General features: G+C 45.4%; 1 protein-coding gene across 18 annotated transcripts in view; it reads right to left on the reverse strand.

Moving 5' to 3' along the window:
• Positions 1-441: 441 nt before the first annotated feature.
• Positions 442-27,848, reverse strand: part of ZNF76 (zinc finger protein 76) — a 31,550-nt gene continuing 4,143 nt past the window's right edge. For 6 of the 18 annotated variants that reach the window (XM_072945185.1, XM_072945178.1, XM_072945183.1 and 3 more), the window contains 13 exons: positions 13,298-13,514; positions 9,827-9,907; positions 9,636-9,713; positions 8,229-8,428; positions 6,082-6,198; positions 5,712-5,787; positions 4,994-5,119; positions 4,694-4,873; positions 3,658-3,891; positions 3,400-3,563; positions 2,515-2,679; positions 1,836-1,949; positions 442-1,286 (listed from right to left, as the gene is read on the reverse strand). In XM_072945185.1, coding sequence (XP_072801286.1) covers positions 1,182-1,286; positions 1,836-1,949; positions 2,515-2,679; positions 3,400-3,563; positions 3,658-3,891; positions 4,694-4,873; positions 4,994-5,119; positions 5,712-5,787; positions 6,082-6,198; positions 8,229-8,428; positions 9,636-9,713; positions 9,827-9,907; positions 13,298-13,370 — 1,713 coding nt within the window. In that variant the 5' untranslated portion in view covers positions 13,371-13,514 and the 3' untranslated portion in view covers positions 442-1,181. Of the gene's footprint in view, positions 1,287-1,835; positions 1,950-2,514; positions 2,680-3,399; positions 3,564-3,657; positions 4,302-4,693; positions 4,874-4,993; positions 5,120-5,711; positions 5,788-6,081; positions 6,199-8,228; positions 8,458-9,635; positions 9,716-9,826; positions 9,908-13,297; positions 13,515-16,699; positions 16,792-22,751; positions 22,887-27,848 lie in introns of those variants that run through there. The other 12 variants (XM_072945190.1, XM_072945189.1, XM_072945186.1 and 9 more) reach the window with 8 other exon arrangements.

Here is a 27,848-nt window from a genome sequence, read left to right on the forward strand (position 1 = left end):
TCAGAGACCCTCAGTATCTTGGCAAAGCCACCCCAACCCCTACTCCATGGGGCTTTGCCCACCTAGAGGAGCAGTGGACTCTGTGCTGTATGTATGGAGGGCTGCCTGTGTTTGGAGAGGCTCTGACAACATAACATAAGGAAAAGTAGAAAAAAACAGAGTTCCTCCAGCCCAACCATCTTGAGGCCTGAGATCCAATGGAAGCCTGTAAGCAGTGGTCACACAGGTCCTGTTTGGCACCCTGGAGCCCATCTGCTCAGCTGTGGGCAGGAAGCCACTGGCAGCTCCTCAGGGCTGATCTTACACCAGGGCTTCCTTCCACCTGTGCCCCTGGTAGGGCAGTCCTACCAGTCCAGCACTGAAGCCAAGTGAGGTCTGTGCCTGGGATACAAGGCTCTTAGCCTTGCCACCAGGGTCCCAAACTAAACGGAGGCACCCAGGTGGAAACTTGGAACTTTTATTAAATACTCATTCACCCATTTGCCACCACCATCCAGAGAAGGGGAAAAAATAATCAAAAATGGAATTAAAAAAAAAATTACACCCAATCCCCAGTATGTACAAGGTTGCTCCCTGCCTCTCTGCCAGAGGTTGGGGAGCAGCTGGGGGTTGGGGGGGGCTGGGCACCTTTTTTCCAGTCATAGGCCCCTGAGCAATTCTGACTATGGTGGCAAGAAGTCCCTGCTGCCAAGTGGCCAGGCATCTTGGCTGGCCTCCGGGGAGGTGGTTATTGCTGGGAGGGGCAGGGCTGCGCTGCACTGCCCCTACTGGGCTGAAGAGCTATCTGCCTTCTCCCCTGGTGGGCACTGACCAGTTGGAGTGGAGGACCAGTTCCAAGAGCAGCCCTAATCGCCACCTGAGAAGGGGAGTGGACCAAGGGCAGGAAGGGTGTTTTCCAGAGGGAGGAGATGGCGCCCAGCTGATACTGGGGGGAAGGGAATCCCAGTGCAGCATGGTGATTAAGCTTGTCCTCCTTAGCTCCTGAGGATGGCACACTCCCCCGATTCCAGCTGCTTGGACCTCCTCTTGGGCAGGGCCTCTGTGCCCTTTAGGCCGTTTTTCTGCCACCGTCTTGCCCTAGAGACCCATGTGGCCACCTTCCACGTGTCAGCCACACCCTGGGCCGTTGGAGGCAAGGATGCACCTCCTCCAACACAGCGTGGGACCCAGCCCTCTTGGGCTCAGCAGCCACTCTCCGACTCTGTGGTCTCCAGGGTCACAGCCCTCTGCTGCATGGCAGCAGTGGCCACACTGATGGCCTCCTCAAAGGTCTGCTGCTCTTCCAGCTGTGGAGAAGGGGGTGGAGAAGTAAGGAGTGAGACCCTCCCTCCTAGATTCCAGAGGTATATGTGTATATGTGGCCTACTTTTCTGAATCTCCTCCACCCACCAAGTGCCACATATTTGAGCACTTAGTAGGACCCCAATAAACAGGAAGTTCACTGACAGAATTCTAGAATTAGGCTAGGCATGGCGAGGGAGCCATGGAATGGTCGAGAGGCAAAGACCAGTTTGCTTAATGACTGGCTCGAGTGGACCTTGGTAATCATCTACTTCAGCCTCCTTATATTCCAGGTGAAGAAACAGGGACATGAAAAAACAAAGGACTTAAAGTACCAGGTAGATTGCCATCAAAGTTATTCTGAAAGTTGGAAGGGGCTTCACCAACCTGCCTTAGTCAAGAAAGAGCCAGAGACAGGTGTGTGGATGCAGGCAGAAAGGGATTTGTCCTCTGAAATGGGCTCTTGTTGAACCAAATGCTGTTCTCTTCAAGATCGCCATCTAGTTCCCCTCCCCTTCTTGTTCCTTTCTCCTAGCAGACCTCTCTCTACTCACCTGCACCGCAATGTGAGTTCCACTGGCTGTGGCCAACAATGCCACCTGTTGATGATGAAGGGATGCTACACTTGAGTCCTCGGCCACCACAGTCCCAGAGGTAATGATTGTGACCTGAAATACAGAACAATGAGGTTTTCCAACCCACAGACATTACTCTCCCAATCCCCAATCCAAAAAAAAAATCCCTCCAAGCAAGGTGGCTGGGAACAACCCAGAAGGAAATGCATAAAACCGTTATGGGTCAGATTAGGGTCAGATTAATTAGCCTGGAGCTCAGAGCTAAGGGAGGTTGTATTTTTCTTTAACTTACAGCCAATTTAATTTAGTAATTTTGAATCACAGAAGGACAGACCTGGAAAAAGCTCCAGAGATAATTTAACCCCCTCATTTGAAAATGGTCTAAAGTCCATGGAAAAGTGACCTGTCTATGGTAGCAAAGCAAATTGGGGGTAGATGGGAGATTGAGAAACTGCCTCTTGACTCCCAGTGAAATGTTTTTCAACAAGGCAAGTCACTGATGGCCCATAACTGCTGTAGGGAAGACCCTTTATGTCTTTATGTGGGAATGTTGGTCCTCATAAGAAGGCTTGACTAATTCAGCCTGCACTTTAAGGCCCATCCCACAGAAAGGAAGGATGAGAGAACAAGAAACCCCAAGCAAACCGCCTGGTCATACGGGCTGCGTCTGGGTGCCATCGGCGCTGACCATGGTGACTGTATGAGTGCCAGATGTGGCAAGGTCATCCTCATGGCTGGGGATGGTGAGGGTGGTGCTCCCATGCTGGGTCACCATACTGATGGCACTCCCCAGGGCCTGCAGGTCTTCTGGGGACAGGCTGACCTGCCAACAGGAAGGAAGAAGATGATCTGGGAGTGCAGGGGACGGATGTCTGAAAGCCCCTAGGCAGACACATCTGCTCTCCCAGACCAGCTTAGCTTATTGGTAAGCTAGAAGATCAGCATCATGTCCCAGGTGTGGAGGGGGTCAGGACACTCAAGCAAAAGAGGCCCTAGGCTGCAAAGAGGGGTTACACTGCAAGAATTCTGCTGACTACTTCTATTCACCATCACTTTGCTTCAGGGCTCAGTTCCATTCAATTCATGATCTCTACCTAATTTCATCCTCATGTCAACTCCAAAAGGCACAGGTGCTCACTGGACAGTGAGCGTGCCGACAAGGATCAGGTTACACTGCCAGCTAGAAATCCCAGGCTTCCAGACCCCACACCATGCTCTGGCTCCCATACCAACATGCCTCTCTGAGAAGGAAACCTAAGTGTCTCATTCAGATGATCAGGACCTGTCAGCCTCTAACTACTAACTGTGCTAACTCCACTAACTGTGCTCCAGAAGTCCCAGAGACTGAGGTGGATGCACGAGGAAGATGGGGGCCTGCATTACAAGATTTGGTACCCTCAGTCTCAGCTCTCTGCGATCCATAAGACTAAAAAAGACAAACTAGGTGGAGATGAGGCTGTCAGAACTTTGGGGTTCCCCAGAGGGAGTGGGAGAGGGTACTAGCCAGACTGACCCACCCCCACCCTACCCCCAAGGCCTGTACCTGCTGGGCACCATCCTGAGTGATCAGAGCCACCTGAGGGGCCCCCTCCTCCTCGGTCACCATAGCCACTTGGGCTGGGATGTCATCACCTTCTTCTTTCACCTCCGACAGGTAAGCAATGCGGGGTCGTTTGGGTGGCGGGCTCTCCTCAGCTGCAGAGGCGGCTGGGAGAGAAGAGCCCAGGCTGACACCTGCCACCAGGTGGTCACAGGGAGGCCAGGCTTGTCTCCACCCTCACCTCCTGCCCACACCCCTCACCCTCGAGCTGCTGTTGCTCATACAGGGCCTGCTCACTCTCCTCCGTGGCCTCCAACTCGCCATGGGCGCTGCGCTTGTGCATGGCCAGGGTGGAGGTCTGCCGGTAGGTCTTGCCGCAGGTGCTGCAGGTGTAGGGCTTGCAGTGTGTGTGTACCACGTGGTGCTTATACAGGCTTGAGTACTCGGTGAAGCGCTTCCCGCAGCCTGGCACCGTGCAAACGTATGGCTTCTCCCCTGGGGACACTGGGCTGTGAGGGTGGTGGGAACTGGGGCTGGCAAGGGGAAAACTAAGGGGACAGGGATGGGGAACAGGGTTGGTGAAGGGAGAGCCAGAAGGAGGAAGAGGGACTGAGATCTGGGACTCTGAATGGACAGAGCTGGGGAAGGTAGCCCGTGGAAGACAGAGGGGATGTGAGTGTGGGACCCTTGAGCCCAGAGACAAGGTGGGGAGAAAATGAGGGGACGGGGCAAGGCTGAGGCTAGTGAAGGGGCTGGTGGGAGGTGCTGGGGGCTTGTAAGGTTGAGGGTTATGAACAGAAGAGGCAGGAGACAGAGAGGGATGACTGATGTGTCAGGCGCAATGGGAGAGTGAGGGGACATATGCGTCTGAGAGGTGACACAGGAGGCTGAACAGGAACGTAACACTGGGGAGGGGGAAGGTACACAGGAGTCATATGACAGTGGATGAGGTGAGGAGCTGAAGATGACACTTCACTCTGCTTTTTCCCCATCAAGCCTGACCCTAGCCTACTCCCGGGAGCTCAGCTGGAGGGGGAGAACTCAGGGTGGATGTAGAGAGGTGACAAGGAGCTGAGAGGGCTGGCAATGCCTGTCAGATTGGACCTAACTGGAAATGGAGGAACAGCTCACTGCAAGTAAAAGAGTGGTTCTGGGGATTCAGCCCTGCCCACAGGCTGGAACAACTAGTAGGGAAGGGCTCTGGGCTAGGTGTGGAGAACATGTCTCAGGTCAGAAGCCTACGGCAGAAGGGGTTGAGCCCTCAGTGGGGGTGGTCCTCACATGCCAGCTGGCCCACCTGTGTGGATGCGCACGTGATTCTTGTAGTTGGTGGCGCTGGTGAAGCCACGGCCACAGTGGGGCTCGGGGCAGGTGTAGGGCCGCTCGCCTGTGTGGGTGCGCACATGTACCTTGCGGATATTAGACGTGGTGAAGGAGCGGCCACAGCCCTCAAAGGGGCACCGGAACGGGCGTTCACCTGTGGAGATGGGCTGTGTGAGGGGTGACTCAGGGAGGGGTCATGCCAGACAGGGAGCGGGGACAGCCCCAGGCTTGGGTCCAAGTCTGAATGGGGCAGGGAGGGCAGGGCCCAGCCCACCGGTGTGGGTCCGGACGTGCTTCTGCAGGTCTCCTGAGGTCTTGAAGGCCTTGCTGCACAGCTCCTCTGGACACTTGTATGGCTTCTCACCGGTGTGGGTGCGCACATGGCTCTTCAGCCCATATCCTGTCCTCGTGCAGGAGGGAGGGGTAAGAAGACCGCTCGGTGGGGTCTTATCCTCCACCCTCTCACCTTCCTAATGCAGAGGCTCTCCATCTGAGGTGTGTTCTGTGAGGCTCTAGACCTCCTTTGGCACAAGAAGCCTGTGTCTGCCTCTATCCTACCCCTGCCTGGGCAGATAAGAGGGGCTGGAGAAGCCCACTCTGCTCTCCTTCCTTCTCCAGGGACAGCTGGTGCCATTCCAGACCAGTGTAAGAGGGAATCCAGAGAACCTATGGCTAAAGGTCCTCAATTCAGGGGGAAAATGAAGCTCAGAGAGATTTAGCGGCCCACCCAACACTCTCCACTGGTCGGTGTCAGCGCCAACACAGGGGCAGGTCCCTCTACCAATCCCCAGGCCTGCTGGCCTGGACCGTGCTGCCTCTTGTTTCCGTTAACAGGGACTCCTTGAGACAATGCCCTGCAGTCAGAGCATTCTGACAGTAGTTCCTCCAGGGAAGCAGCCTGGTGCTTGGTTCCCTTCAGGGAGCTGCCAAAGCTAATCTAGAACCCTTTGCCCTCAACTGGAAGCAGTCTACCTTGGTCTCCATTAGGTTACCTGTGGCAAAGGCCTTTCCGCAGCCGGGGAAATCACACCTGTATGGACGGTCACCCGTATGAGCTCTCTCATGCACCTGTAAGGACAAGCAATCACATAATTGGAAGGACAGAGGTGTGAATGGACACTTTGGTTCTCTTTAGGGCCCAGAGTATCAGCACTGGCCATCTCCTTTATTTTGCTTCCTCTTCAGCTGAGATGCCACCTCCTCCAGAGAGCCTTCCCTGATACTCTGTCCTGCATTCTTCATGTGGGTCACAGCCCCCCTGTGCTGACATTTCTGTACAATCATCTCTTCCTTCCAGGAGGCAATGGGCAACTTGAGGGCAGGGACCAGTTCCAGTCTGAAAGCTCTTTACAGCAACCTTACCTTTAAGTGATGAGCAGTGGTGTAGAGACGGCCACAGCCCTTGTAGCCACAGCGGAATGCCCTGTCCCCAACCTGCTGTCCTTTGACATTATGGGGAGCCTGGCTGTCATGTAGAACCTGAGGAAAAAAATCTTCGGGTCACTTTGTGTTCTCCTCAATGAAAGACAGGAGGAGGTGGGACACAGGGTCCAGCTGGCAGCTTAAGATCCAATAAGCAGAGTTAAACCTACCAGAGGGAGAAGGGCAACCTGGGTGACAGATCTAAACAGACAGGGAACAGACACTGAGGCACAATGCAGAAGAAATGAGGCTAGCATGTGGAGTCACCACCCATTCCTAACGGACAGAGGGAGGACTAAATGTCACAGGGGCTATGACAGCTACAGGAGAAAGGGCATTTCCTAGATGGCTAGGTAAAGAGGGGGAGGAGTGGTCTGAATGGCCACACTCAAGCTGGGCTGAGAGCCAGCAATCCCCCTTTTGACCACCAACTTAGGAGGCTGCAACTCTGGACATGGCTATCCTCTGGTGAGAGGAGACTCCTTCCTCCCTGTGGTTGGAAAGGGCATAAAATAAGAGGCTTACTGTAGGGTTGAGCTCACATGGATTCACCAGAAGTGAGGTGGCCACAACCATTTAACTGCAGAAGCGCCCAGGGCAGGGGCCTGAGGGTCCCATCAAAAGCTCAGTTCCAACCACAGCACCCAGCTAACTGACAAGTCCTCCCCTTCCATCTCTTCTGGGAACCCTTCTGGAATCACCCGTTTCACACCAGCCTCTGGCTTCAGAGAGCCCTTACTGTTCTTCTGCTTTTCTGGGCAAAGTCCTGCTGGGACTGTCCCTTAGTCTTTGTTTCTGGGACACCATGACCTTCCCAGGAGCTCCTGAAACAGAACTCCAGAAGTTGTGGTGAGTAGGAGACAAAGGAGGGAAGACAAATCCATCGCAAGTTCTGTCTAGTCATCTCTAGGTCAAGAGGTCAAGCAGCTGACAAAGTTTCATGGATATTTAAGCAGCTGGCGGATGGCAATGGATGGTCACAGGTGGCCAGGCCTGCTTGGTGGGCTAACCCACTCAGACGTTCAGATAGCATTCCCATGACTCTTGAGGTAATCGAGGAAATCAAGGAAATTCAGGGCTGGTAGCAACTTCTGAAAGCATCTGGTCCCATCTCATTATACGAGAGAGAAATAAGCCAAGGCCTAGGAGGGGCGTGACTTACCCAAGGTCAGACTAGGTAAAGGCAGAGCCAGCACAGATCTCAGGGCTCATGACCTGAAGCCCAGTTGTCTTTCCAACAGCAGTAAGCCTCAAATTTGGCTACTTAAATACACCTGAGGGAACTGGGGTGGGAGTAGGCATAGCCCAGAGGGGCCTACTGTGAAGTTTTGTGCTTCAGTTTGAAAAGACATGAGGATTTCCTCTTCTTGTCTATCATCCAGCCACGCTAGTTTTATTATAAAAAACAACTCCCCCCAGTCTTTTGGTAAAACAAGTGCTGCAGGAAACCCTGCCACACCCTGAGGCTCTGCAGTTCATTTTGGGGAGGGAGCACCCTGGTTTGGAAAGCTCACAGATCTCTGTACCCATTTCCCCTGTGGGTAGAACCACAGCTCCAGCAGAGAGAGCTTAGACTGATTGATGTTGGGAAAGCCAAGATTCTTCTCCTTTGCAGCTGAGCTACTGTGCAGGCTTTGTGTTTCAACGATCCTAGCTACTCTGTTAAATCTGCCCTGGCCACTGCCTACTGAGGTTATTTTCCCAAATGACTTAATGAGTTGCAGAGAAGACATAAATACACGAACATCTGACCTCAGTGGACTGAAAAACTAATAAAAGTCACTGGCAAGGGCTTTCTCAGACAGCACAAAGTGAAGCTGGGCCTAAATTCCCACAGTTTGGATATCACTGTTTCTTACAGCTGCCTTCCCTCTGCAGAGACAGCATAAACAAGGGTAAGTGTAAACAGCTGTCGGCGGCCCCAGACAGGCTGGGATGCTCGCCCTAGACGATGACGTGTGAGAGATGAGTCGGGGGAGCCAGGGCAGAGGGGCAAAGGGAGTAGCCTGGGCCATGACCAAGCACAGGGCTGCCCCTGTCCTCCAGAGAAGTGGCAGATTTGGCAGGGGCCAGAAAGCTGAGCTCACCTTGCTGGCATACTGCTCCAGGGCCACCACAGTGTCTGCGCTGAAGCCCTCATCATCCTCTGTGGCCAGGTCCTCCAAGCCCACCTCCGTCTGCACAGCCAGGATGGTGCTGTCCGATGGCACAGCCATGGGGTGGTGAATGTAGGCAGTGGAGCCATCTTCCAGCTGGACGGCTTCCAGGGCACTGGGGTCATAGCCCTCTGCAGGGTACATGAGGTTAGCCCAAACACTGCACAAGGGCAAGAGATATGGCTGGGACCTGGGCTTTAAGGTAACGAGATGTACGTAGACTAAGGAGGATTTCAGTATCGGGCTTCTTGTCCCTCACCTTGATGATTCACTCTGGCTAGCCCTCTTTCTGGGGCTGCCCCTCCTAAGGATGAGGTCTCCTATGGAGTACTGATTGGGAACCCACAAGCTCCTTGAGGACCTGAGGGAACCAGCATCACTGGCCTAGATGACCTGAAGAACCTCCTAAATGGTGGCATCACAGCATCTAGGGGGATCTTTGCAGGACACAAATGTGACTGTGTTACTTGATGACCTAAACAGTTCAACCGTATCCCACTGGTTTCAGAATAAAGACCAAAACTTTATCCTGAAGCCCCAGCGCTCTGGCCCCCGCCTCTCTCTGTTCAGCTTCCTCTTACCCGCTCTGCCCTCATCCCCAGTACTCTAGCTCCTAGTAGTTCCTCGAACGTGCATTCTTTCTCCCTGCCCACCTCACCCTGGTCTCTGGGCCACACCTGCTGTTCCTTCTGTCTGGAGTACTGAACCTTTCCTGCAGTTGCTCTTCCCCTAGCTAAGCCCACTTCACCCTTCAGCTCTCAGCTCAAGCATCACTTCCTCAGAGAAGCCCTCCCTGAGCTTGAATCCCTTTTTCAATAAGTTCCTCAGTGATGGTTCCCTAGTGAGGCCTATTTCCCCACTAGACTCTAGGAGAGCAGGGACTATGTCTGGCTGTGTTCTCTCTTGTATACTCCACACCTAGTACAACACGTGGCACACAATTATTGCTCAAGAAACTACTTGTAATAGGAATAAACCATTATTCTTCAGTACCTTAAAAGCTTCATTCTTAAAAAATGTTAATTAAGTTTTCAGTCCTGGTCTTGGATGGTGTCGTTGGGTCTTATTTAAAGCTCTAAGACTTTGTGGCTGTGCTGGAGCCAGAGCTGCCATCAAGGCCCATGCTACTAATTCCCAAGGCAGAGCCTCCTGGCATAGGAAACAGCTGCTCCTGCAGTCCACACCAGGGAAGGCAGGCGACACTGCTAATCCAGGTGAGCTTGGGGACCACAGATCCCATGTCTATGCCCCAACTCCCAAGGTGCACAACTCCATGCCCCAACCTCTGTCACTTCTGCCTCCCTTCCTTCCCGCCAGTTGTGACGACTATGAACCCACCTTTGGGTGTGCGGTGTATGTAGGCCATGCTGCCATCTTCCAGCTGCACAGGTTGTCCATCCTCAAACGAAAGAGGTTCTGTAATGAGAGCAATGTCCGCCTTTCTCTGGAGTTCGATGTCAGGGAGGGGTCCTTCAGTGGGGACTGCCCAGCCTACCTCACAAGGCAGGGGTGTCTCAGGATGCCCTCACCTTTCTGCACTGTCACTTGGTGAATATATGCAGTGGTCCCGTCTTCGAGCTGGATCACTTGCCCTTCTAGAAGCTTCTCTCCTGTGGAGGTAGAAATGGAGAGAAGCGGGCCAGGCCCAGAAGAGGGCTGAGGGACACCTGCCTGTTTTAGCAGAGGCCTGTTTGAGGCTCAGTCTGTGTGACATTCCATGCTACCTCCCTCCCTGCCTCCCAGGTCAGGGCCTCAGAGGTACTAGGGGTAAAAACATCCTGTCATGAGGAACCTTATGGCTCCCAACAGACTCCCTTCCTGTCACTCGCAAGAGACACAACTTTATTTATTATTTCACCCACATCTGGCAAAGTGGGGACTTCCAACCTAGCACTAAGTTGCTGAGATTGACCAAAATGGTGAAAAAGGATGCCCTGAAACCTGGAAAGTCCCCAGTGGGTCAAAATTCAGATATGGCTCAAACTAAATCAAAATACATTTCCTCATCTCCCTGTAGCAGTATGCTAAAACCCAGACCCTCTGATAAGGCAGCAGAGCTTAGAGGTTAAAAGCAATGGGCTCTGGCAACAGTCCAGCCTCCTGGGTTTGAATTTCAGCTCTACCTCTTACTAGCTGTGTGATCTCGGATGCTTATTTAACCTCACTGTGCCTCAGTTTCCTCTTCTTAAAATGAGGATTAAACATGGTTTCTTCTTCACAGGGTTGCTGTGAGGGTTAAGTGAGTTTATGAATATAAAACAGTGCCAGGTATGTGGTCAACCCTCAATAAATCCTAGTGTTTACTGTAATAAGCCCAATCAGCATTTTAGAAGAAACAAAGTAGAGCAACAAGGAGCTGTTGAATGCGACATGTCCATCTAGATCTTGTTCCACTGCCACTGTTGGGTAATGCTTCCTTCACTGATCCCTGACATTTTCATTCTAATTTTCTAGCAAAACAATTGACTCATCTAAGGCAACACAACAAGCAGTATTAAAATTATTAAGTTTCCAGGTTCCTAAGAGTTTCTAAGATATTATCCTTCCTTTATCTCAAATCCTTACTGGAAAGCACTTCTGAGAGCAAAAGGCTCTTCAATTTAGAATCATAATTAGAGAGGACTCTCCCTATGTTCAGTGAGTTTGAGAGGGAGAAGGGGTAAAGGAAATGAGAAAGGGAAGAAGAAAAGGGAGACTGAAGAGTTAATGACAAGTGGTTTGTTCCTTTCTTTACAAGTTTCAGGTTTAGGAATTTGAGCTCTTATGATGTGGGAAAAGGACAAGACAGCTGCTTCTGGCTCATCTCTCTGCTGATGTCTCCCTCCTCAGAATTCCCAAACTGAGTCTTCTTGGGTCAGTAACTAACAGTTCTACAACCCGGCCAACAGCAGGTAAGGTGGAGACAAAGGTAAGAAGTCGGAGAGAAAGGCAGCTGACATGAGGGGAGAGTAACTTCCCAACTTCCCTCCCACCTGGCAAGCAGTAGGCTACCCTGCCTTTTAACACTTTACCTGTCCTAGCAAGGGCACCAGTACCTGGGGTTCTGAAAGTATCAGCAGGTAGCAGAGCGGTTATTGCTTCAGGGTAGGAAACAAGATGTTGAGAAGAGTTATTCGGGAAAAAATTTCAACCTAGAATTTCCTCTAACAACCAGAGATGACAACAAGCAGAGGCAGCAAGGAGAAGAGCTGACTGATGGGGCCCTTGTACCCACTGTAGAGGTACCATAGGTTCCTGTTTGCCTAGAACAGTCCCAGTATATTTATCCATGGCTTGCTGTTTCACTCTCAAAAGTTTCAGCTTTGAATAACACATTTTATGCTTACCCTAATTATAGACTAAGTCTCATAAAGTTTTAGGGCTTCCTGCTGGCTAAACTGGGCCCAGACAGAGAGCCTGCTGACAGATGAAAGTGCCCTGCTCGAGAGCTTCAGAGGAGCTCACAGCAAGTGATGCCTTTCAGGACAGTGTGGCTCTGGTTCCTGAAGGCCAGCTCTCTTCTCAGCAGTGTGAAATCTGTTGTGTGTGAGTGTGTGTGTGCCCACATGTAAGCACCCACAGCAGCACTGTGGAGGAGGCAGAGAACAGAGCCAGGAAGAGTGATGAGAGAACGATATAAATGGGGAGATGAGGGAGGCAAAGAGATCTAGATATAAGAAGGGAAGACATGAGAAAAGAATGTGGCTTTCTCAGGCCAAATGTGGCCACTTGTTTTTTATTCATTCATTCAACCATTAATTCGCAACAGAAGACTGAGGCATGGGAAATAACTGGGTCCATAGAGTAAACACAGCCCTATCTACAACTCCTGAGTTCTTCCATCCCACTGAGATTGCATCAAAGGGGCAAGACCCGTGATGGGAAGTCTGCGAACAGCAGGTTTCAGGCTTCAAAAGTATTCTAGAGAAGTTCCATTCTTAAGAAAACGAAGCCAGTCAGATCCAAACACTGTCACATGGAAAGAGCTTATTGACGAGATTAAGGGGCCTCTGTCGTCATCAGGAAGCAGACAATTTAAAATGAAATCAACAAACAATTAATCTGTAATCTTGGGACCTGAAATACATTTTGACAACATGTTGAAATGAAGGAAGGCAATGTTTCAATGACAGTGCAGTCATGTGGATGGTGGCACTCACAGAATCCAGAAAAGGAAAAATAAAGAGTAGGAATGAGGCAGTGTTTGCCCAGTGCTGTCCAAAAAAGACATGCATGCCATCTGGCATGCCTGAGAACTGTGGCCAGAAAGAAGAAGCCTGTCATGACAGTGAGTGTCCCTGGCCAGAAGGCCCTGCTCTTCAACAACACTCTGTTCTGACTCCATGCCCAATTTGAGAATCTGAATTTCAGGTAAATCTGAACTTCAGATAAATAATGAATTTTTTTTTTTAGTTATTGGTGTTATTATTTTACTGTTCTAAATGTTTAACTCATTTTTTATACATCTTTCTCATGCAGTATTTGGGACATAGTTACACTACAAAATTATTCATTGTTTTTCTGTAATTAAAATTTAACTGTGTGCTCTATATTTTAATTTCTGGCAATCCTAGATGGGCCTAAGGCATGAGATCTATGCTTGGGTGCCCCCTGACCTAGAAGAGTATGTTGTATATGGTCGATGCTCAGAAGATAGTTTGAGTGCTTAAACTTGCTTAAATCAAAATGAACTGCTTCTAGAAAGCACTGAGAAACTGGACAGGGAATATATGAAAAGCAGGAAGTCATAACCAGCACTGTGTTCATCCATTCCAGAAATCTTTATGAACTACTCACCACATGTAAGGGATTCTGCCTTTCAGGGGTCTTGGCTTCTATAGCTAGACTCATCTGATTCTCCAGCCTGCCTGCATGGCATTTTATTTTAAAGAGGTCCCCTTTTACTAATCGTCCTGAGAGTCCCTCATGCAGAGCAAGTTGTGGCAAGCAGGTGGGAGGGCAGGGTGATGGTGAGACCCTTGGAAGGGGATAGGGTGGCATTCTGAGGTCCCCAGAAATACCTTTCACAGCTTGCTGGACGTAAGCTGTTGTCCCATCACTGAGGGTCACCGTCTGCAGTCCCAAGCTCTCCATGGCAAACTACTGCTCGTGCACTCAGACATGAAGTTGGCTTCCTCCTAGCACCGAGAGCCACAGCTGAGGTCAGAGATTTCTTTTTGCGTCACAAATCTGAGAAAGTGGACAGTGTCATATTGTGAGTTGCACGACTTCCTCCTGCTGCAAGGACACACAGGGAAAGAGTGGATGAGGCCAGCCAAGAAGAAAAACATGAATTCTGCAAAGTAGATAACTATACTGGTTTTTATTAAGAGGCTTCAAAATATACACATTTAAGAATTCTAAAGGTTATATAAGAGAAGCACACCAGCCAAACTGGATGTAAAGTACAATTTCATTAATTAAAATCCACTTTTAAACTTGCTCCTCTTAGAAGGGAGCCCCACTGAAGGTAAGCAGCCAACTCCACTGCTGCTGGTTTTCTGTGAGATTTCTGACATCTCTCTTTTGCTCAGATCCATCCTTGTAAAGACCCTATAGGCATCACAAATGGAATGAGTCCCCAGCAGAACTCACAAGGCCTCCCTCCTTCGAAATGTTCCACTTCTAGTATCCCCTACCCCAGGGATAGCATCTCCAGCCACCCACAATCAGTGGGGGTAATTCTTGAGTCTTCCTTTTCCCTCAGAAGTCTAGATACACCACCATCTTACACCATACACAAAAATTAACTCAAAATGGATTAAAGACTTGAATGTAAGACCTGAGACCATAAAACGCCTAGAAGAAAACACAGGTGGTCAGCTCCTGGACATCAGTCTTGGTGATGATTTTTTTGGATTTGACCCCAAAAGCAAAAGAAACAAAGCAAAAACAAACAAGTGGGACTACATTAAACTAAAAAGCTTCTGCACAGCAAAGAAAACCATCAACAAAATGAAAAGGCAATCTACTAAATGGGAGAAAGTATTTGCAAATCATATATCTGATAAGGGGTTAATATCCAAAATATACAAAGAACTCATACAACTCAATAGCAAAAAACCAAACAATCCAATTAAAAAGTGGGCAGAGGATCTGAATACATATTTTCCCAGAGAAGATATACAAATGGCTTCTGGTACATGAAAAGATGCTCAATATCCCTAATCATCAGGGAAATGCAAATCAAAACCACATTGAGATATCTTACACCTGTCAGAATGCTACTATCAGAAAGACAAGGAAAAAAAAGGTGTTGGTGAGCATGTCGAGTAGAGGAAACTCTTGTGCATTGTTGGTGGGGATGTAAATTGGTGCAGCCACTATGGAAAACAGTATGGAGGTTCCTCAAAAAATTAAAAATAGAACTACCATTTGATCTAGCAATTTCACTTCTGGATATTTATCTAAAGAAACCAAAACCTTAAGTTGAAAAGATATATGCACCCCCATGTTCACTACAGCATTATTTATAATGGTCAAGACACGGAAACAGCCTAAGCGTCCACTGAAGGGTGAACGAATAAAGATGTCTCTCACACACACACACACACACACACACAGGGATATTATTCAGCCATAAAAAGAACGAAATCTTGCCATTTGTTTTTCTCTGCCTGATGAAGAGAAATACTGTGAGATCTCACTTATATGTGGAATCTTAAAACAAAAAAACCCCTCAGATTCCTAGACACAGAGAACAGATTGGTAGTTGCCAAAAGCCGGGATTGGGGGTAGTAAAATGAGTGGAGGGAATAAGGGACTAAAAAGGTACCAACTTCTAGTTACAAAATAAGTCTTGGGCATGTAATAGACAGCATGCTGATTACAGTTAATAACAGCTTACTGAATATTTGAAAGTTGCTAAGAGAGTAAATCTTAAAAGTTTTTATCACAAAAAAATTACATATGTTGCTGGATGTTAACTAGACTTAACTGCGGTGATCATTTCACAGTATACACAAATATCGAATCATTATGTTGTACACTTGAACATAATGTATAGCAATTATACTTCAATTTAAAAAATAAAAAAAATCTAGGTACCTAATTTCAGGTAGGTATCAATCACCTCTCACCTCTTGATTACTGTAAGAGCCTCCTAACGTATATCCTCAAATAAATTCTTGCCTGTTTCCTATTCTTGTAACATTGTGTGCCAGGTGTCTTTAAAAAAGTAAAAACTAAATCTACTTCCTTGATTAGAACTCTTCAGTGGCTTTTTATCACCCTAAGAATTCATTCACCTTGCAGGCAAGGCTGGTCCCCTTATAAGTCCCTGTAGCCCTGGGTACTACCTCTTTCTGGCACTCACAATCCTGGAGTCACCTACTTTAGTACTTATCATGACCTCTTTAACACATGTTGCCTACACAAGACTTTGGGCTCCAGCTTGGTTTCTAGTTCACTGTGGGCTCTCCACAAATCCTTGGAGAGAGGCTCACCAGGTCTTTGTATGAGGAGGGAAGCACTGGAGCATCCTACTGGCAGCACCTGCTCTTGCTGCTGTGGTGTGGAGCATACTGGAGCAGGAGAGCCCACACTTGTGAAGCCTCTGCTCTAGGCTCATAAGATTCTCTTTGCCACACATCCACAGAATTCTTCTGGACTTGGGAGTCTGGACTGCCTACTTGAGTCTCACTACCTGGTAGCTGATCTTCTCAAAACAGTGCTGCCCAAAGTGCTTTCACATCAGGGTATCCAGAGAGAAGGATAATTGAATGTCACACTTTGGATGTTGCTGCTTGAAGCCAGGAGGAACCAGGAGGGGCTTTGGTAGCCACAAGGGCTGAGTGGATCAGTATCCTGACATAACAATAGCCCATTTGTGACACACTGGTTGGGATGCTCTACCCTAGACCTGGCACCTCCACAAGAATTACTCATCCATCCTGTCCATAAACATTTAATGAATGGGCTAAGCTCTGGGGATAGCAACACTACTGCCACTAAGAGTGAACACTGCTGGAGAGCTAACCATGTTCCAGGCATTTACACATGTAACTTGCTTAATCCTCACAACGATCCTATAATTAAATACTATTATTATCCTCATTTTACAGTTGAGGGAATTGAAGCCCAAGACATTAACTTCCTCAAGGTTGCACAGCAAATAAGTGGGAGAAGAGGATTTGAATTCAGGCTGCCATCTGGCTCCAGAGTGTGCTTTTAAGCAGTTTACTCTGCTGCCAATCACAGAAGTTTTTAGCTGGGGGCTTATGAACCCTGCAGCCACCTGATAATGCTTCCTGGTGTGTGAGCTTGTCCATTTTTTCTGAAAAGGGGAGAGTCCATGATTGTCATTTGAGTCTTACAGGGACTAAAGGAGGCAAAGAACCACTGTCTAGGTGGGAATTCTGACATCTGACATCTCTCTGGTCTACTAGGTCTGCTAATCCTGTTAAACTCCACGTGGTCCCTACCTCATGGAAGCTCTGGTCCTGGCCTTTCTTGGTCTGCTCCAGGACCTTTGACTTTCATCCTCTTCACTGGGGAGAAAAGTTCTTTTGGTAACCTGTTTTTGTGTTAACAGCATTGTGTCAGAAATGAGAATACACTCAAGAGACCTAGGTCTGAAAAAAAGCAGACTGTACATTGAAAAGGGATTACAAAATGGCCTCAAATCTTTATTGCTGGGGCCTGTGGCTGCTGAAGCAATGGTTGGTTTAATTTAATTCATCTGTATTCTATTGAGACTATCTGAGGAAAATCCATGCCGTGGTTAAAAAGACAGGCTATGGAGTCAGACAGGTTAAATTCTAATCCACATTCTGCCTCTTTGAAGCTGTGTACCCTTTGACAAGTAACTGAACTCTCTGAATCTTAGAGGCTACTTCTAAAAAATGAGGATAATAGTGGCACTTTCTTCACACGTTGCTGTAAGGATTAAATGAGGTCACATATGTCAGCATTTAGCACAGTGATGGCACACAGGAAGTATTCTAGAAATACTGGCTCTAAGGAGAAGGGGATGGAAGAAGAACTTTAAAGGGATATGCTTTTGAAGCAATGGGTATTTCTAAAACACAGCCAAGAGTAGTGGCAACAGCCTGGGAACAGAAGTCTGCAGAAATGCTTCTAACCTCTATTCTACCTCCTATAACTGTCTCTTAATTTATAAAATAACGTGTTGGTCCAGATGATCCTAAAACTCTTCCACTGCTCATGCTAATTATATTTATCAAATATATAGCCCTTAATATGTACCAGCTGCTGTTCAAAGCACTTTACCCATACTAACTCTTTTAATCTTAAAAATAACCCTCTAAGGAAGTAGGTGAACTATCCCCATTTTACAGATGGGGTGACTGAGACTTAGAGGTAGAGTAATTTGTCCAAGGTCCCACAGCTAGTTAGTGCTGAAGCCAGGATTAAAGCCAGGCTGGCTGGCCTCAGAGTCCGCACTTCTCAGTATCTGGTGTGTTCCTTCCTTTTGCTAATCCACTGTGACAAAATGTCAGCTCTCAAAACACTTGAATACTGGTTGTTTAACTTCCATCTCACCCAGTGCAACTGAAACCCAGTCCCTCTTGACCTGACCACATGGAAAGAGGGAATGGCTGGTAGCCACATTTCCCAAAATAATGCTTTTTAGACTCAGAGAAAACAAATCTCCATTCTTTTACATGTCCTCATGTCCAGGCTAAATATTCACTTTTCCTCCTTGAGCCTCATAACATAAACCTTTAAAACAGTCCACTCTTGCTCTCTAATTTTTCTTGACCTCTGAAGCTGCCTTCTAACAGAACATGACTGTGGGTGACCGAGAAGGTGCTTCATGGCTATCAGGCATGCACAAGTGTCTGACTGCCATTTTTCTCCCCTTCTTTCGTTAAATGATGGTCTACTCTGATCCTCCTGTGCTGGTACTAAACTAACAACAGTGACACTGGCAGAGCCAGGGAGAGGCTTGTCACTGCCTCAGGACGGCTGTGTCTGAGCAGTTTTCACCTGCACCTGACACTTCAGATTCGTAACACCCACAGCCCTCTGAGAAAGGGCAAGGGGAGAAGGGGCAGCTGCTATGTTTTCTCCTCGGAGGCCATAAGGTTTACCAGCTCCCTAATGACCTGAGCCAGGTATGGGGGTATGTGGGGGATGCCGGGAAAAAGAGCCATGATAAAAGGTGGGGATGAAAAGTGAGCATCCTGACACTCCCAGAATTGGCAAGTCCAGCTCCTCTTTGTTGCATTTTTAAATGAACTTAACCAATTGTTGGCTCTGATAAAGGAAATAGCTGTATGGCTTCATAATATATAAATGTGTTTCCTAATGTAAAAACTTTATAATTATTGGCAAGATAACATTTAGAAAAACTTCTTACATATTTTGGATCTTTAGGTCTCTCTATGAAACAAGATGTGCTTAAACTGCCTCCTCAAAGCAGAAAAATAAGGAATATGATAGACAGGAAACTAAAGAGTAGCAGTGTATTTGTGTTTCTCCACGTTGCACGGTTCATATCTAATCTGACCCACACCCATGCTGGGCTTCGCCTTAACTACAGGCACCTGTTCGCTACTCTGTCATTTTCTGCTAAACCCAACGCTCTGGACATTTGGAACAAGGCTTTCTGCACCCTGCCTCACCCAGATCAGAGGGCAACTGTATATAGAGGCCAAAAAAAGGAAAAACAAAACATTTGCTTGGAAAGAGAATGCTCAACTTTGGAGAAAAAAAATGACTTAATTTTCACTCAGATAATTCCTCATCTGGAAATACAGAAAACTTCTTAGGACAAAACAACATTAGGTTGGGCAGGACGAAGGCTGAGGGAGTCAAGTGGCAAACAACTAAGAACCAGATTTGGAAGAACTGTAGTAAAATGATTCAGATTTGTTATTATAGGAAAAGACTTCAACGCACACACAAAACCCCTAGTGAAACAGGCTTGCTTCTGTAGGTTTCCAAACACTAAAGAGAAAAAAGAAAATTAAAAACAGAAACACATTGTAGGGGAGGATATAGCTCAAGTGGTAGAGCGCATGCTTAGCATACACAGGGTCATGGGTTCAATCCCCAGTACCTCCTCTGAAAATAAATAAATAAGCCTAATTACCGCCCCCCCCAAAAAAAACCCCAAAACAGAAACACATTAAAACATCAGCTAAAGATTTCTTTGCAAAAGGCACACTGATGTTAAAAGCCCAAAGTACTTTTTAAGTATGGTTCCTATTTGGCTTCTACAAATTTATAGGCTTGAATTAGTCACAGAAAAGGGAATAATTAGGCAAAGTGCATTATTTTCAATTCCAAAAGGGCAATGAAAAAGCAGACCCCTCTACTGCAGAACAGAATTCATTTAAATTAAAATAGATAACTTAAAAATCTAATTTGCAGCCAAACGTTTTAGTGAATTTTAACATCTTAGTTTGTAATTGCCCAACATAGCAATCATGGCTGAGTTTCAAATCCACCTTTAATCCACGACAAGAAAAGTCCAGAATAAAGGCATTTTGGAAGGGTTATTCTAAGGATATCGCTTTACATCAACAAGCAAGTTAATATAGATATGAAGTAATATCTCAATTGTTTCTGGAATTCAGTTTGGGGTCACTGCTGGCTTGAGAAGGGCTATTTGAAAATGAAACATTCCATCAGCAACAGGAGAGACTGGATCATCACAGTACTCAGAAATATCATGTTATTTAAAACATCACCCTGGGGCAAAAAGGTTAAATTTATATTGTCAGTTCATCAAAATGGAACAATATCCAGACCTCAGACAGGAAGAGAAGGTAGTTTGGGACTTTTAAAGCATAAGAAAATCAATAGCCAAGACATGGAAACAGCCTAGATGTCCATCAACAGATGACTGGATAAAGAAGATGTGGTATATTTATACAATGGAATACTATTCAGCCATAAAAACCAACAACATAATGCCATTTGCAGCAACATGGATGTTCCTGGAGAATGTCATTCTAAGTGAAGTAAGCCAGAAAGAGGAAGAAAAATACCATATGAGATCACTCATATGTGGAATCTAAAAAAAAAACCATATATACAAAACAGAAACAGACTCATAGACATAGAACACAAACTTGTGGTTGCCAAGGGGGCAAGGGGTGGGAAGGGACAGACTGGGATTTCAAAATGTAGAATAGATAAACAAGATTATACTGTATAGCACAGGGAAATATATACAAGATCCTGTGGTAGCTCACAGCGAAAAAAATGTGACAATGACTATACATATGTTCATGTATAACTGAAAAATTGTGCTCTACACTGGAATTTGATACAACATTGTAAAATGACTGTAACTCAATAAAAAAAAAGTTTAAAAAAATAAAAATAAAGCATAAGAAAATTAAGTCAAAAGAAGAGTTGGCTTAAAAAACCCCTCAACATTAGGAATAAATATTAAAGAAATAAAAAGTAAGACATGATATTAAAAACACATGTAACTAAACTGTACACTTAAAAGTGGTTAAGATGGTAAATTTTAAGTTATGTGTATTTTACCACAATAAAAAAAATTGGGTGGAATAAAAAAACAAAACACATGCAGACACTTATAAACCTCCAAGAACAGTATCAAATTCCCACTGGACAAACAAGGCTACAATAGGAATTCACATAAGCCAAAAATGCTAATATTAAATAAACAACATGAAAAAGGTTCACTCTCATTAGTTATTAAAGAGTAAGAAAGAATATTTATGATGATATTATACTTAACAAATCACAAAAAAACCAAAGTAAAAGTATTTACATCCAACAGAGGATGAGATTATCACTATACACCTATTACAACAGCCAAAATCCAAAACTGACAATACCAAAGGCTGGCGGGAATGTAAAATGGCATAGAAAACTGGAACTCTGGAAGACAGTTTGGCAGTTTCTTACAAAGCTAAACATATTCTTACAGTAAGATCCAGCAATCCTACTCGTACGTATTTACCCAAATGAGCTGAAAACTTATGTCCACAGAAAAACCTGCACATAGATGTTTATAGCAGCTTTATTCATAATTGCCCCAAACTGGAAGTAACCAAGCAAGATGTCCTTCAATAAACAAACTGTGGTACATTCACACTACGGAATATCATTCAGTGATAAAAAGAAAAGAGCTATTAAGTCATGGAAAGACATGGAGGAAACTTAAATGCATTTTACTAAGTGAAAGAAGCCAATCTGAAAAGGCTACATATAGTACGATTCCAACTATATGACATTCTGGAAAAGGCAAAACTACAGAGATAGTGAAAAGATCAGTGGTTGCCAAGGGTGCTGGGGGAGGGGAAGAGGGATGAACAGGTGGAGCACAGGGCATTTTTAGGGCAGTGACACTATTTTTTTTTTTTTGAGTCAAGATCTTTCTTATTTATTTATTTAATAATTTTAAAATTTTGTGTACAATTTTTAAAGGTTGCTTTCCACTCAGTTATTACAAAATATTGGCTTTATTCCCTGTGCAGTACAATGTATTCTTGAACCTATCTTACATCCAACAGTTTGTACCTCCCACTCCCCCACCCCTATGTTGCCCTTCCTCCTTCTCCCCACTGATAACCACTAATTTGGTCTCTGTATCTGTGAGTGGCAATGAAACTATTCTGCATAAATCTATAATGTGGATACATGACATTATACATTTTCAAAACCCACAGAATGTACAACACAAAGAGTGAACCATCTGATGTCCATTCTCTTAATGGAGGCAAAGCTACAGTAGAGTCAAACTGTTACCCTAATGCTCTTCCCTGAGCTTGGAAAGCAGGTAGGATGATTTTTTAAATTTGTGAAATAAATCATAAATACAAAAAAAAATGAGTGAACCATAATGTATTTATGGACTTCAGTTAATAATAATGCCTTGATATTGGCTCATTAGTTGTAGCAGATATACCCCACCAGTGCAAATCTTAATAGGGGGAAACTAGGAACTGAAGGGTGGGCGGTGGTGGTGGGGAGGAAGAGGAGAGTATATGGAAACTCTCTGTACTTTCTGCTCAGTTTTTCTGTAAACCTAAAACTGCTCTAAGAAACAAAGTCTAGTAATTACACACACACACACAAAATCAACCATCAATGTTAGCAAGGTCAGGAAAGGCAGGGGCAAGTGTGCACTGCTGATGGCACTAGAGGGGCTCCAGGTTTCCCAGAGGACAATTCGTCAGTGCTTAACCCCACCAGGAAAGGTTCAGGATCTGAGATAGAATAATCTCAGCTTCATAATTCATCCCACAAAAAGAATGGACACAAAAGAAGAGCTATTTGCAAAGGATGCGTGTTTAAACATTTTAGACAAGAACCATGAAGACCATCTGGATTAATGGAGGAAGGTTAACAAATTAACACTAAGTGAAAAGACAGTAAAGGCTGAACATTCATCCAGTTCCAACTCGCAGAAACCTTGACTCCAAATGAGATGAGGCAGAAGAGGCCACAATGAAATGAACAGCTGTGCTAAAAGGAGGGGGGGCATGATCTTTAAAAAATGAAGTCATTGAAATGAAAAGATACCAGCATGGAGCTGGAGCTGACAGGTAGTTCTAAAGTGGACACGAAACCCTTCTGCTTGATTGCCAGCTCCTCCCTCTTGGGGTTTTTCTTTACTTTCCGCACAGCCTTCCTGTCACTCCTCATCCCTCCTGGGTCCTGCAAAGACAGACATCTATTCTTCCTCTATTCATGCCAGTTTAAGTACTGAAGTAGAAAACTTCTTCCTCTAGGATTTTTCTTCCTTTCTTCTCTTATGACCACCAGAGGTCTAGTTACCTCTTTTGAATATATTTTAAAATGTGGTATTCTTCAAACTGGGCTGTGTTGTACTTTGTGTGTCTCATGGAATAGAGTGTCATAGTGGGGACCCATGATTCAGTATCCTACGCCGAACTTTAGCTAATCTGTATATTCTTTTTTAAAACATTTTATATTGATGTATAGTTGATTTACAGTGCTGTGTTAATTTCTGGTATACAGCATAGTGATCCATTTATACACATATATATTCCTTTTCATATTCTTTTTCATTATAGGCCATTACAATTAAATATATTTCCCTGTGCTACATAGTAGAACCTTGTTATTTATCTATTTTATATATAGGAGTTAGTATCTGACTAATCATGAACTCCCAATTTATCCCTCCCCATTAGACATGTACAGTTAAAAAAAATTTTTGATGGGGGAGGGTATAGTATAGCTCAGTGGTATAGTGTACAACTAGCATGCACGAAGTCCTGGGTTCAATTCCCAGTACCTCTATTAAAAAAATAAATAAATAAATAAATAAACAAACAAACATAATTACTTCCCTCACCCCATAAAAATTTTTTTTTAAACGGAGGTACCTGGGATTGAACCTAGGACCTTGTGCATGCTAAGCATGCGCTCTATCACTGAGTTACACCCATCCCCCTGTATATTCTTAAAGCAATGTTCATGAGGCTGTGGGGAAACAGGCACAGTTTTACATTGCTGGTGGGAATATACATTGGTATAAGCTCTATGCAATTTGGCAGTTATCAATCAAAATTACAAAGGTATATACCATCTGCCCCAGCAACTTCACATCTAGTCTACAGGCAGACACACATGTGTGAAGAGTGGCACATGTTCAAGGTTACTCATGGCATCCCTGAATGTCATAACAGCAAAAAACCCCAAACCACAAAAATTTCTATCAATATAGATATTCTATACTATGCAGACATAAAGAAATAAGGACATTCCTTACGTATTGACATGGGAAGATCTCCAAAATAAATAAAAATGTCAAGATATAAACAGTGTCTTTTGTATGCTGCAACTGCCATAAAAAAAAATCTGTGGAAAGACAGTGAAGCAATTACTAAAGAAGGTTGCCTGTGGAAGGATTACTGAATGACTGGGGCATAGCGATGGAAGGGTGACTTTTCACTGTACATCTTTTACACTTACAAAAAAACCTTAAGCTTTGTGAATGTGTTACCTATGTAAAATAAACAAATAAAAATATATAAATAAAAGAAGAGAGTCTAAAAGCACTCCTTTTGTTGGCTACAGGGATATCTATGACTCTCTACAAGGCATGGCTAGTACAGAGCTGACAGGAGAGATTCCATGATGTTACAGCTTTGCAGCAAAAGCACATCTGAAAACTCAGCTTTCCAACTCATGGATGCCATTCTCAAGAATCAGATGGAAAGGAGATCAAGGTGAGCATGAAACAATAGCAAGTTTATATAAGACCTGAGGGCACACTGGCTCCAACACGTGTGTCCCCAGCTTGGTATGTCCACAGCCTGGTCACAAGGATGGGTCTGGCTGAAGTGGAAGCTAAGCAGGGGGTGCTTTTCTCTCTCACTGTTTCTGTGGCCCCAAGGCAGTACCACCTAGGTTGAGAGGGTGATCTTCTCAGACAGAGAGAACTTTGGTTTCAGGTACCCCTGCTATATCCTCTACATCTAAGTCTCAGGTCAATTCTACAATCTCAAGCAGACCCCAGTTCCTAGGTTCTTATCTTAATGGCATGGGTCTCATGCTTTACTGGCTATCCTAAAGCAGCAGGGACTTCAAAAAATGAAGAGTTATGCAGTAAGAAATGGTCCCAAGCTAACAAGTTATATCTGGGTGTCTCACAGATGAACCGTTAATTAAGGCACGCTTGGGGCGAATGTTAACCCAGAAGCACTAGACGTGCTCTGACTTCCAGCTGGTGTCAGTGTAACACACTTTGAAACATCATAGATCTTTATGAACTGTAAGTGAGGAGCCCCAGTGGGCCCTGTACTTTTACTAGCAAAAAAAAAAAAAAAAAAGGTTTGTGAGACCCTCAAATGTCCATACCTTGACTGATACCTGCCAGGGTGAGAGGCATCTGGGGTTCCGTCAGTAGCTTAAGGCCACCACTTAAATGTGATGGCTTCAGCTGCACTTAAATTTGTATCTCAGTTTTTTTTTCCCCCCACTCAACAGAACAAAATTTCCCCATTCTGTTAAGTGAAAGATGCTGATTACATATCTACTCTAAATTAATTTTGTGGGTGACCTGTTCATTAAGATGGGCATATTCTTGTTTAGTTGGTCGGAAACTCTCCTTACAATATAAACATCAACATCTAAATGATACAAGGATAAGACTGTGTTTCCAGGTGCAGTGAAAAGATTACTCTGCCAGGTATGTCTTTCCCTTAAACATTGACTCTTTAGTGGGGAAAATAACACACTCCTACTTTCTGTTGAACTGCTCATAATTTAAGTTCCTGGAGAGTAAGCATTTCAGCTTAATTAGCACCTAACAAAGAATGTGCCCATAGATACTAAATGAATAATACTATTAGGTCACATAGCTAACTGAGCTCTTTAGCTCAAATTTGAATCCTAAATCAGCTCCACTTACTATGAATTAGATCTAACTGAAACTCTTGAGACCAGATTTGAAACTACTCATATACTACAGAACTATAAGTTCCTTAAGAGAAGTGCCTAGCAGAGGAGCAAATGCTGAGTGAAAGAATGAAGGAGAGAAGGAACCGAGTCCTACCATCTCAACTCTTCCCCCAGCCCCAGCTAGGACGACCACTTTTTCCTCACTTGGAATACCATCTTGCCTCATCTCTCACATCCACGTTCAGTTTTCTCCCAGACTCAGGTCAAGAACAAGCTCTCTCTGGCCAATAGCACACTAGACCATCAGACTCCAGCCCACTCCCTCAGCACTCAGCAGTGAAGCTACTCGAGGTGGCTTGTCTGTAGAGTTCCAGGAGGGCAAGGATGCATCTCTCCATCATTGGATCCTGTGTCCAGCACAGCGCCCAGAACATGGCAGGCACTCACTGGGTATTACTTTAGCAAAGGAAGAAAGGAAGGACTCTTACCACCAACACCACTACCCTGTGTAGAGCTCAGCATTTTCCAACATGCTCGCAGATAGACAGATATATTATCTTGCTTGCTCTAAGTACTACTTCATCGACTCACAGTGGGAGGGGCTGACAGCTCATTTCTAGTCTAAAGCAGTCATCCTGTAGATGAAAATACAGATGCCAGAGCTGCCAGAAGAGTCTCAAAGGATCTCACAGCTACCTGGTGGCAGAGCCAGGTCTCACCCCTAGGTGCCAGTGTTCTTCCCACCATACTCCTTTGTCTCTTGCCCAGTAAGAGTATTCTTTCTGTTTCCATCTACTCTTGTCTAACAGACTTGTATATCCAGCTGCTTACTCAAGATCTCCATGTCCAAAAAACATCTCAAACTTGACATATTCAGAAGTGAATTTATCTCCCCCTTTTCAAAACCTGCCCTTTTTCTAGGCTCCCTCATTTCAGTAAATGGGAACTCCACCCTCTAACTGCTCAGGCCAAAAATGAGGGAGCCATCCTTAATTTCTCTATTTCTTTCACATGCCACATCCAATCCATCAGCAAAACCTGTTATTCCTCTTTCCATCCAAAATATATCCAAAATCCAACCACTTCTCACTCTCCTGCTGCTTTACTTTGGGTCTAAGCCACCAAATTCTCTTGCCTGGACTACTGCTGTAGGTTCCTAATCGGTTTCCTTCCTTCTGCTCTTGCCCCTACAACTTACTCACAGCATGGCAGCCAGAATGATCTTTTATGTCAGATCATGTTACTTATCTGCGTAGACCCCTCCAATGGCTCCCATCTCAATCACAATAAAATCCAGAGGCCTATAATGCCTAATATGATCTGCCACCAATCTATTCCAACCCTCACATCTCCTGCTGTTTCCCCTCTCTCACCCTACTGCAGCCATACTGGCTGGCATCCCCATGTTTCTTGAATAAAGGAGCATACTCCTGCCTCAGGGCTTTTGCACTTGCTGTTCCCTCTGACTGGAATACACTTCCAGATAAATGCCTGGCTCATGCCTTAACTTCCTTCAGGTCTTTGTTCAAATGTCACCTTTTCAGTGAGATCTTCCTTGTCCACCCTACTTAAAAGGTAATACCTCAACTTTTGGTACTCTTTTATCTCCCTTCTCTGCTTAATTTTCTCAATATATATTTTACTTGTTTGTTTATCCTATATTTCTGCCTCATCCACTCCCCAACAGGTGAGCTCCTAAAGTCCTGGAACTTTGTTTTATTCACTGCTCTATCCTCAGGTACCAGAAAAGTACCTGGCATCTAACAGATATTCACCAAAGACTTGTGGAATAAATTGAGTGAGTGAGTGAGTGAGTGAGTGAATGAACACCCACACCTTTAGGACCTCCCAGTCATCTAAAGGGTTTAGGCCAGAAGGGGAAGACTGGTTGAGCTCTGCTCTCTCCCTGACTTCCCCCACTGCCTCACTTTCTCTTCAGGCCCAGTCCAGCTTTTGACCACAAGAAATCACACCTGGGCTGGGAAGCAGGGCAGTACTAGGGCAACAGGTGCTTGTTACCACTATGGTACAATTCTGCAGGGTGGCAGGGTGCTGATTTTTGTATTTAGCATCTTGATATCTCACAAACAGAAGAGGTCAAAAATAGATGAGGACTAAATATACTACTTAACCTAGATAACAGTACTGATTCAGTAACAGCAGCTCATTTACCCTGTGATGGTTTCCAAGGAACAGTGCTAAATTCTCACTTGTTCACCTAGCTGTCCTTTCTTCTCCCTCAAACTT

This window comes from Vicugna pacos, chromosome 20 (genome assembly GCF_048564905.1).
Source record: "Vicugna pacos chromosome 20, VicPac4, whole genome shotgun sequence".
Classification (NCBI taxonomy): domain Eukaryota; kingdom Metazoa; phylum Chordata; class Mammalia; order Artiodactyla; family Camelidae; genus Vicugna; species Vicugna pacos.